Here is an 11442-nt window from a genome sequence, read left to right on the forward strand (position 1 = left end):
GGGTTGCGATCCATTGCCGGTCACGAAAAAAGACAAAAAAAAGGAAAAAAAAAAAAAAAAAGAAATGCATTTCATAAGGCTATAGCTTTCATAGATAGTGATTCCTCTGATGGGCAAAGTAAATTGAAAACCTTCTGAAACGCTTCACCATTCTAGATTAAGAACATTCTAGATTCACCATTAAGAACATTTGTGTTTCATGGGAGGAGGTCAAAATATCAACATTAACAGGAGCTTAGAAAAAGTAGATTCCAAGCCTCATGGATGACTCCAAGGAGTTCAAGACATCAGTGGAGGAAGTCACTGCACATGTGGTAGGAACAGCAAGAGAACTAGAATTAGAAGTGGAGCCTGAAGATGTGACTGAATTGCTGCCATCTCATGATAAAACTTTAACGAATGAGGAGTTGTTTCTTATGGATAAGCAAAGAAAGAGGTTCTTGAGATGGAATATACTCCTGGTGAAGATGCTGTGAACATTATTGAAATGACAACGAAGAATCTAGAATATGACATAAATTTAGTTGATAAAGCAGCAGCAGGGTTTACTGCAGCAGAGAGGACTGATTCCAATTTTGAAAGAAGTTCTACTATGGTTAAAATGCTATCAAACAGCATCCGATGCTAATGTGAAATCTTTTGTGAAAGGAAGAGTCAATCGGTGTGGCAAACTTCACTGTTGTCTTATTTTAAGAAATGGCCACAGCCACACCAACCTTCAGCAACCACCACCCTGATTAGTCATTAGCCATCAACCCTGAGGCAAGAACCTCCACCAGCAAAAAGATTAGGATTTGCTGAAGGCTCAGATGATCATTAGCATTTTTTATCAATAAAGTATTTTTAAATTAAAGTATGCACATTTTAAAAAACATAATACTATTGTACACTTAATAGACTATAGTACAGTGTAAAACATAACTTTTATATACACTGGGAAACCAAAAAACTGGTGTGACTTGCTTTATTGTGACAGTTGCTTTATTGTGGTGGTCTGGAACCAAACCCAAAATATCCTCGAGGTATGCCTGTACATTTAAACCTTAAAATAACCCTTATATTATATCGGTAGCCTCATTTTAGAGGTGGGGAAACTGAGACTTGGGTAGTTTAGCAACTTGGCGAAAGTCACACAACCTATAAGCAGCAGGTTAAGATTCTAACCTTCATCTTCTGGCTCTGATTTCAAAGTTTTTTCCACCACACCATAGCTTTCTAATACTGGGTTAAGTTTGATGGTAAGGATGGTCACTGTCTATTTCAGGAGACACCTTACAACTCCTTTACATCAGGGTTCAGGGACCAGATCTCACTGTGAAAATTACATTACTCAGCCTAGGTTCTATAGCATTTTGATAATCAATGTCATCTAAATGAGAAGCATGATCTTGGTTATTGCTTTAGTTCTTCATTATTAAAGAATGAAAGTTGTTTGTGTCACGTACCTTTTCCTCTTGCTTGGCCCTTATTATGTCATCGTTTTCAAACACCACAGTGACCTCGGAGAAGTTTGTGACATCAGACTTTTCTGGGACTTCTGTGACTTCTGTGATAATTCTTACATCTGGGACCTCTGTGACTTCATTTTCCGGAACATCTGTGACATCTGTGATGTCGGTAACATCTGTGAATTCTGAGGAATCTATGCTCTCCGTGGCTGATACGGGGTCTGCACTTGTGTACATGTTGGGGGTCTGTGGAGCAGTGAACTCTGTGACATCCAGGATGTCCATGGAGCCTGTGATTTCTGTGCTATTTGTGATTTCCGAGAAGCTTGAAACCTCTGATGCTTTGGAAGCTTTGGCTTTCTCCTGATTCAGGAGTGAGATGAGGTCCACCCATTGAGAAAATAAGGCATCCTGTTTACACGCAGGGGCGCAGAGCTGTAGGTAGTAGACTCGGCCACTCACCAGCTTTACTTTGAGGCGCATATTCTCAGCATCATGCACAGAAAGAGTCACAAACTGCAGAGGGAGAAACCTGCAACCAAATACAAATGTAACATCACCTGGAGAACTGATTGGAGACCTATAAGAAGGCCTGGCCTTTACATTTTATAGTACTTTGAAGAGCAAGACTCAGGACAGCAGGCCTGACTCCTGATAGGTGACGGTTGGGACTCCTGAGGGCCATCTCATTTCAGTCATAAGCCTAAGACTCTGATGCACTAAAGCTATAGTACTTTGAAGAGCAAGACTCAGGACAGCAGGCCTGACTCCTGATAGGTGAGGGTTGGGACTCCTGAGGGCCATCTCATTTCAGTCATAAGCCTAAGACTCTGATGCACTAAAGCATCAGACTGTCAACTGTTTACCGTGAGAAGCTGTCAAGTTTAATGAATCCTACGAAGATGAGACTTAGAGAAGTGATTTGCTCAAGATCATCTAGTAAGTAGTGGCTGAGACTTGACCAGAGCTAATTCCAATGAGGTTGGGATATGGTGGGGAGAGAGGCATTCTGTCTACAGAGGCGGTTTATTGTGAGTCTTCAGTTTCTGTCATTTAGGTTTGTTTTTTTTAAAAAATGCCTTTGATGTAAACTTTTCCCCCTGGCTTTAAGGACACTTCTCTGTCATTTGGAGCAGGGAGTGCAAGTGAGATGCTCCTTTGCAGCAATTGTCAGCAGTTCCCATTTTCAGCTCCACAGGGGTTGAGCATATTTTCTGAGATCCTTGACCTCCTTCCTTTGTAACTCACCTGGTGAGCACGAGTTTCTCTGCACAAGGTGATGTCAGGAGACTTTTAAACAGGAGTTCTGTATTATTTTGGGTGGCGGGTGTCTGATGTGCCAGCAGCATCACATTGGGGGTCTTCTGGGTGGGACTGGAGGAGCAGATGCCTACGGTCACCCAGTTGGCTCTGTGATGAAGGTAAATGGATTCACCTCTCCTGTTGACCTGAGTGCAGAAAACAGGAAGAGGAGTTTTCTGATAAAAATGCCTGACCCCAGCAACCTTGCTTACCTGAGCAGCGTTAAGGGAGGACAGGGAATAAAGTGATCCATGGTGCATTTGTTCCTTCTCTTGTTCATGTTAATTCTTGGAGATACCGCAGGGACCAGACAGACACAGGCCCTGACCCATGGGGGTCAACCGTGGAAGGCAAACATCAATCACTTTAAGTATGTAACTAATTATCACCATAAGAAGTGTTACCAAGTACAAGTTCAGGATGCTGTGGGAGCACATAACAAGGGACATGACTTAGCTCACAGCGGGGATATAGGCAGTGAAGTACTGGGGGCATTTAACAGCCAGCTCTTGGGAGATGCACACGTTCACACAGAAGTTCATTTAAAATGCTACTGATATAAAAGATGAGATGCACACAATTCACAAATAATATACAATATTCTTTAGTTTAAATTCCATAGAGCCAAGTGATAAATTCCACAAACCTTTGACAAACTCTTGTGTCTATAACCTCAAGAGCATAGATACTAGTAAACTGTAGAAAAAGAAAGCAATAATGAGTTTTAAATATTTATTGCCTGTGTTTTGTATATAATCTGATTGTAAGTTTGTATAATTTATTTTTTAATCATGGCTGTGTTTAACAGCTGACTTGCAAACTTCCTGAACACTTAGCAATTGGCCAGCTTTAGTACACCCTTGGAAATGGGGTCACAGAAGTCTCCCCTGAGGAAGGAACCTCTAGCTGAGACCTGAACGATGTGGGAGATAAACTGGCTGGTGGAGAGGAGAGGCTCCCAGGCTGAGGAACAGTGTGTGTTAAAATCTCAAAGTCCAAGAGTCATGGCCAGTAAAATCTCTGCTAGTTGGTAGAAAAGGAGACTGAAAAATGGGTAGACAAAGATGTGAAGGAAGCCAGAGAGGAGCTTCATTTTGCTTTCTCAGCTGTACGATTACTGGTTCAATTAAAAAATAAATCATTTAAAAGCAAATATATTCAGAAGGAGGTTGTAGCCCACACTATTGATTACCTACCCAACGCCATGCCCCTCTTCTTCCTGTCTAACCAAATTCTGGTTTTGTCCAGTATCTACCCCTCAGGGATGATGACCCAGCTCAGGGTAAATCCCGATGAACCTAAACCAGTCATGGTGATCCCAATCCCCCTTACCAGTGACTGATTTCAGCAGGTGCATGTGACCCAGACCTGGCCAGTGAGACACAGGTGGGGGCTTCCTGGTGGCGCTGGAAAAGGTTTCCCAGCCCTCACAAGGAGTCACCAGGGTGAGAGTATCCATTCTATTGCTGGCAGCTGTTTGAATGTGATGTCCTGAGGGAAGCTAGCCTGAGGGTGACAGACCAAAAAGAGAGAAGCTGGGTTCTTGATACTTGGTACTCAGGAACAAGTTGGTGCCCTGGGGCTTCTTCACTCTATTTGAGATCATTGTTTTTCTTTTTTGTTTAAACCTGTTGAATTAGGAATCTTGGCAACTTGTTGCCAAAGACATACCAACCAGGAGAGGTTGTGCATCTTGAAGGGAATGACTTATCAAATTATGGTATGGGGCTCTGTCTGAGCTACAGACTGCTAACTACCTCCCCCAGAGGAGGGCAAGTGTCAGGTAATTCATTCAAGTGTGCAAGAGGTAATTTGGAAAAGGCCCAGGAAGAAAGGTAAAAAGAATAGAATAAAAACAGTGAGTAGGAAAGAAGTATACAGAAGGCAAACTACATCAAATCATGACTTGTCACACGCATTCTGGGTACATCACTGAAACGTTAGATATTTCTGGAGGCTTCACCTACTGCCTATGGTACATTGGAGGTGGAGCGGTCATGCTAGCACCCAGATATCAATGCAGAGAACACATTTATGGAAGATGACGCTCCCTTACCTTTTGAAGCATCTGTTGTCCTCTCTGTCACCCACTGGGGAATCAGCTGAGTGGCAGCTTGAATGTGTAGGAGTTAGAGGTAATAGCTCAGCGTTTAGTGTTAGACTTTATGGTGGCATTTCTACGAAGTTTAGAGGTATGCCCTGTACCATCGAACTCATTTCTCCAAATCTTTGTCTGAATATTTTAGTGTTGAATGTTTAGAGAAAAGTTAGCACTGCTCCCAAATACACTGAAATGCAGTTTCATTCACAATGTAGGTATATTCTTATGAGAAGAGAGCTTTTCTCCCTGACACTATCTAACAATTATATTCTACTTTCCGAACTAAGAGCTAAGATTCATTTTAGAAACAGTGTTTGTTCTTTAAAGATGACCGGTGAGGGGATCTTAACCTGTGGCCTTGGTGTCATCAGCACCACGCTCTCCCGAGTGAGCCACGGGCCGGCCCTGCCTAAGATTCATTTTAATCCCTAGTTGTGTAACAGATGTTGTTCTTCAAAATGTCTTTTAAGTCTAAGAAAGAAGTTATCTGAATGAATTTCTGTGGAGGGATATTTCAAAAATCACCACGTAATTTGGGGAAGATTATGATAGAATGACAATTATGGTAGGGTGGCAATGGAATTCCTTTATGAGAGTTTGTTGGGAACATTTGAAATAAATGTTCTTTAACACTGTAATTATTTCAGGTTGTTTAAAGTTCCAAAACGGTTTCCTTTAATGGCATCACACATTCCTTTGCCGCATTTAAAACAATTCTCTTCCCAACCTTTTCAGTTGTCTTTGAGAAAATTAATCACTGAAGTTATCGGAACTTAACTCAGGGCTTGGGTATTATTCACCTGGATAAAATTGCTCTCTAACACGGGGGGAGCTACAAACGGTGCGTACTCTCCGCCATCCAACATATTTTGAAGCTCTCGTGGGCCACGGGAGGCAGTGGCGCAGAGGGTGTGCTGTTCCTTGGTCCTCACCGTAGGCGTCCTGTTGTTCTTCATCGAGTTTACATACAAACATCAGAACCTTGAGGGAATGGAAATACAATGAGTGAAGACACAGTGAATTTCATAACACAGCTAAGTTGCTTCATTTATTCACTAATTCAGCAAATTTTATCAGCATCTGTAATATGCTTGGCACTGCACCAGGCACTGTAGATACATATAAGCAGGACTGATAAGTTCCCTGTCTTCATGCAGTTTATGCCCTATGGGGAGATGGTAAGCAAGCAAAGAAAAAAAAAAAAGATATTGGATGATAGATTGATAGACAGGGACACTAAAGCATATACATGTAGAAAAAAAAAACTTATAAAAACTTATTTGAGTGTTAGGAAAAGCCTTTTTAGGAAGCCTCGCAAGATATTGGATGATAGATTGATAGACAGGGACACTAAAGCACATACATGTAAAAAAAAAAAAACTTATAAAAACTTATTTGAGTGTTAGGAAAAGCCTTTTTAGGAAGCCTCGCAATATATGCCTCTTCCCAAACTATTATTTTTTATCTTCCTAATTAATGGTACCTCTTTCCATCATGTGGAGTTCTCAAATTCTTTTTTGTAAGTAGAGTATCAAAACTGCTCTAAACTGAGAATGTTTCTAGACTATTCACCCATGACTGAGCCTTAGCTTTTCATTGGGAGCTAAATAGTGGATATATATCTAATCAACGATAGTTCATCCTCCACACTCTCGCTCCAGAAACTACTTCAACAGATGACAGTGACTCTGTGTCACTGGATTTCACCTTCTATCTCTCAGAAGTAACAATTCAAAGAAGGGAACAAAGCCTCAGAATATAGTTCTGCTCATAGGTTCAAAAGATCACCCTTCCCACGTGAGTAGATATTTCTCCAAAGAAGATGTAAAAATGGCCGACAGGCATATGAAGGGATGCTCAACACCACTAATTATTAGGGAAATGCAGATTAAAACTACAATGAGATAGCATCTCACCTTCATTAGGTCCAAAGAAGATGTAAAAATGGCCGACAGGCATATGAAGGGATGCTCAACATCACTAATTATTAGGGAAATGCAGATTAAAACTACAATGAGATAGCATCTCACCTTCATTAGGATGGCTACTATAAAAAAATCCCCCCGAAACAGAAAATGACAAATATTGGCAAGGATGTGAAGAAATTTAAACTCTTGTGCACTGTTGGTAAGAATGTAAAATGGTATAGCTGCTGTGGAAAGCAGTGCAGTGGTTCCTAAAAAAAATTAAACATAGAATTACCACAGGACCCAGCAATCCTACGTCTGGTTATATGCCCCCCCAAAATTAAAAGCAGGGTCTTGAAGAGATATTTGTACACTCATGCTCACCACAGCATTATTCACAACAGCTAAAATGTGGAAGAAACTCAGGTGTCCATCGACGGATGGATAAACAAAGGCAATAAAGGCTTTACATGCGCCGTCTCATTTAATCCTGATAACACTATGAAGTAGCACTATTAAGATACTTATTTTATAGACCACGGACTGAGGCTCAGAGAGGGAAAGTAACTTACCCAATGCCACACAGCCTGTAAGTCCCCAAACCAAGATTCAGATCCTCATAGTCGGACTAGAGGAGCTCATACTATTGCCCAGTGTTCAATCTTACCTTGGGTGATTGGAAAGATGGGTGTGAAGGTTGGCAAGGGTGAGGGGGGTCAAGGTAGGTCTGGATGATGGGAAAGAGGAGGGAGAGCAAAAGAATACAGAAAGTGCCCTTCCCCTCTTCTTCCCATTCCCTCTTTCCTGAACAATTTAGTCCTGAAAGCATTATGTGGGACTGAGAGAGGCAGGAATCTGTGCTGGGAGAAGTGGTGAGCCACAGTGCAGAATCCAAGGAAGGCAGAATGGTCACAGTTCTTCCACTTGTGCCCCTCTAAGCTCAGACTTTCCTATCAATTCACATGTCTCCTCTTGAAATCTAGAAAAGTTGATTATTGTAGGCAGCATCTTTGGTACACTGAGTCCCCAAGAGAAAGGAGGCGGAGAAGAAAGCTTGGAAAGTGAAGTAAGTAGAAGAGGAAGGGAAAGAGAAAGGAAGGGAGAGAGAAAAGGGCAGGAGAGGGTGTGCCTTGTAGCTCAACACGGTCTCATCCCTGTGCACCATCAAATCTCACCTCAGCTCAGGGCGGAGCCACGGTCCTCTTTTGGAGACAAAGTTTTTAACTCACTTCAGTTTGGACTTCCTTATTTTCATGATGGAATCTTTTATGAAAGAAACAAAAATAGGAAATAAAGTGTATACAAAGGAACCTAGCTGCAATTCTAACACGTACTCTTATTTCAAATGTGACGTCCATGCCTTAGAAAGAGTTCTAACTAAACCAGGTGGGTGAACATAGTCAGAGGGCTGCTGTCTGTGCTTGAGCTGAGCTGTTTTTGATGATCCTCCTCATGGTCTTTTGATGAGTGGAACCAGGAAGTCATGAGCCATAGCTCATAATTGGCCTGGAACTGCCAAACAGTGAAACCCCGGGCCCCCGTGACCACCGAGGATACTTGATAATGTGGCAGAGGAAGTAATATAGATTGTACTACTTGGCTGGTGTTTAACTGTCATTTGGTTACCTGAAAACCTTTTGTTGACACATTCTGGTAGGATTAAGAAAATTCCAGTACAAATCTTGCAAAATGCATGTCAGAGGCTTAGAAGGAGGTCCCAGAGACTAGAGCACTCCCACAAGAAATTCTTGGAGGATGACGCCACAGAGAAACAACAGGCAGATATTGTGTGGGAAAATTCTGATAAGAAAGCATTGAGTTATATAAATAGCAGCATTTTTTCTGAGTGGTACATAAAATAATGGTATATCTCATAATTGATGGATCTTAGATTTGAGGACATGCAGCAGAACCCTTGTTCAACCAGAGGGGGGTGATAGAGTGCATGTTTCTGAAAAAAAAAAGTCACTCTGAGAAAGTGAAAACATCCACATATGGAAGGGTATGTCTCCTGTTTACAGACACTTGCTAATCAGTAGATACCACATGGCCACTGGGACTACGGAGTGCCCCTTCCCAGGGAAGTCACATTTGGCCTCCAGAATCCTTTGGATCTGAGAACAATTCCTCCAGAGAGCCATGTGGAATCGGCAGGTGTAGATGTGGATTCAGGACAGAGGAGGCAGAGAAGAGAGAAAGGGAAGAGATTCGGGGGGGTTGCAGCCATTACCGGGTCTCTCGTCCAATTGTCCCTTTTGAACCCTGGGACACTGAAGGAGCAGGAAATGTAACAGGCTCTTGTATCATCTCTTGATATGAGATATTTTTGTTTCTAAACATTTGTTCTGGAATTATTTTGACACATTTGGATTATGTGTATGGATGGTAAATGTGTGCTGAATTTTGACTAGTTTTGTTGTAACTATGATTTGAGATTACCTGTGCGCTGTGCACACCTCACACCTACTAACCTCTCCAGTTATCTAGTTAAATAGCTCAGACTGCACTGTTCTTAAGTGGTTCTGTGAAACCCGTTTTGGACACACACATGAGCGCGCGTGCGCACGCACACACACACACACACACACACACACCCTGCCATACACTTTACCAGTGGTTCAAAGTTAAATAATTAAATTAGCTATTTACTAGGTTCACTCAACCCGTTTTGGACACACACATGAGCGCGCGTGCGCACGCACACACACACACACACACACACACACACACACACACCGCCATACACTTTACCAGTGGTTCAAAGTTAAATAATTAAATTAGCTATTTACTAGGTTCACTCTCATACCTGGAGGCAGAGTTAAAGTTTTGATGTACATCCTTCCAGTTTTATAAATAGATTTTCACTTTATTTATTTATTACATAATATTTTTAAAAATTACATATAATATATATTAATATTTCCCCTTACCATTAATTACTTTTTAAAACAGCAGTTACCAGTCACGGTGTGGAGCAATCTGGAACATCTCAACCTCTTGTAAGATGTGTCAAAATTAATTGTGCCCAATGGATAAACCAATGTTTGAGAAATGATTTCCTTTTAAAAAGTAGCAGATAGATTCAGGGTTCACTGTAAGTTCCTCGCACTCTGCTTTGCTTTCTTGGGACTGGGTCATGGAAGAGCAGCCTGACAACCAGCTCAGCCCCCACCCTCTTACCCAATGAGCAACACTTACTGAGATGTTATTAATTTTGGTGATTCAAAACAGTTCCAAATTGTGTGGGCTGGAATGTTACAGATAGTTTTGTTTACCTAATAATTTTATACATAAATTGGTTTTAAAAATAGCTTTATTGAGACAGGATATACATACCATGTAGTTCACTCATTTAAAGGGTACAATTCAATGATTTTTTAGCATATTTATGGAGTCGTGCAATCATCACCCTAACCTAACTTTAGAACACTTTCGTCATTACCCATAGATACGTTTCTTTTCTTTTTTTTTTTTTGTCTTTTTTCGTGACCCGCAACGGGATCGCAACCCTCGGTGTCATGCCCGCACCGTGCTCAACCAGTGAGCAGACCGGTCTCTATATGGGATCCGAACCCTCGGCGGGAGCGACACCGCGCTCCCAAGCGCTGCACTCTACCGAGTGCGCCACCGGGCCGGCCCCATAGATACATTTCTAATAAGGACAAATGAAAAACATGAATAGTGCATCTATGTCCATATCGCATCATCTGCGATCATTGCATGTGAGAGGGAACGTATGACCACAGCCTTTATGATGTCAGAGAGATACTGCAAGTAAAATTTGCAATAATGTTATTCATAGTAATAAGCTGAACATTTGTAGGTTCCATATAAACGATAAGAAAGATTTATACAAATTCTTTATGAAAGTTTATGCTATCATGCTTTATTAGTGTTACATGTGCAGAAAAGGTCTATGATATAAAGTAAATTTTAGTATTAAAAAGAGATTAATTACATGAAAGGGCTGATAAGTGTATATAATAGAAATACAATAAGTATGTGGTGAATGAATGTGTAAATTAAAGCAGAGAAGCAAAGCAGCATTGCATAGGCCACTGTGGGAACACAGAGCTAGCTTCATCTCACAGATGCACAGAATCTTTTGTTATGATTTTTTCTACTAGGATTGTTTATTAACTTTCACAATCATAGTTTATATTTTTCCAATAACTTATGCCTTTCATTAGGTCCATTTAATGTCATATACATATAATTAAGCAAGCAAGATGCAGAGCAATACTTTAGGGAAGGGCTTTCCCTGTGCTGCAGCGGAAGGAATAGAGTAACCTAATCCTATTTGAGATGGACCCCAACTTATCCTATCACTAGCAAATCTTTGTTATTTCATTTAACTAGTGCTTTTTCTCTCCCTGTGGTGGTGGTGGGTGTCTTTTTCTTCCCAGGAAGAGATGTAGTCATTTGGGATGTTCTGGGAATGTGACAGCTTGAGTGTTAATGGAAATTGGGCAGGGGAGGGCGTGGGAGTCTGAGGAGCCAGCACAGAAATGTTTCAGTTGGCCTTTCTGACTGCCTATTTCAGAGGGATGTCTGTAAATGCCCCTAAAATGTTCTCTATAAATGTTTGCTATTTACTGTTCTCATGTGGTCTTTTCCCTCCAATATTTTATTATAAAAAAATTCAAACTTATGGCAAAGTTGAAAGAATTCTATAGTAAGCACC

The 11442-nt window shown here is 41.1% G+C and overlaps 1 protein-coding gene across 1 annotated transcript in view; it reads right to left on the minus strand.

The window, feature by feature from the left end:
- FAM71D (family with sequence similarity 71, member D) overlaps positions 1-8451 on the minus strand; it is a 22093-nt gene extending 13642 nt beyond the window's left edge. The window contains exons 1-5 of the mRNA XM_008576316.1: positions 8385-8451; positions 7934-8021; positions 5652-5832; positions 2697-2896; positions 1446-1980 (exon numbers count right to left, since the gene is read on the minus strand). Of these exons, the coding sequence (XP_008574538.1) occupies positions 1446-1980; positions 2697-2896; positions 5652-5807 (891 nt within the window). The 5' untranslated portion in view covers positions 5808-5832; positions 7934-8021; positions 8385-8451. The remainder of the gene's footprint in view (positions 1-1445; positions 1981-2696; positions 2897-5651; positions 5833-7933; positions 8022-8384) is intronic.
- Positions 8452-11442: the final 2991 nt, after the last annotated feature.

Source organism: Galeopterus variegatus, unplaced genomic scaffold (genome assembly GCF_000696425.1).
Source record: "Galeopterus variegatus unplaced genomic scaffold, G_variegatus-3.0.2 Scaffold1325, whole genome shotgun sequence".
Classification (NCBI taxonomy): Eukaryota; Metazoa; Chordata; class Mammalia; order Dermoptera; family Cynocephalidae; genus Galeopterus; species Galeopterus variegatus.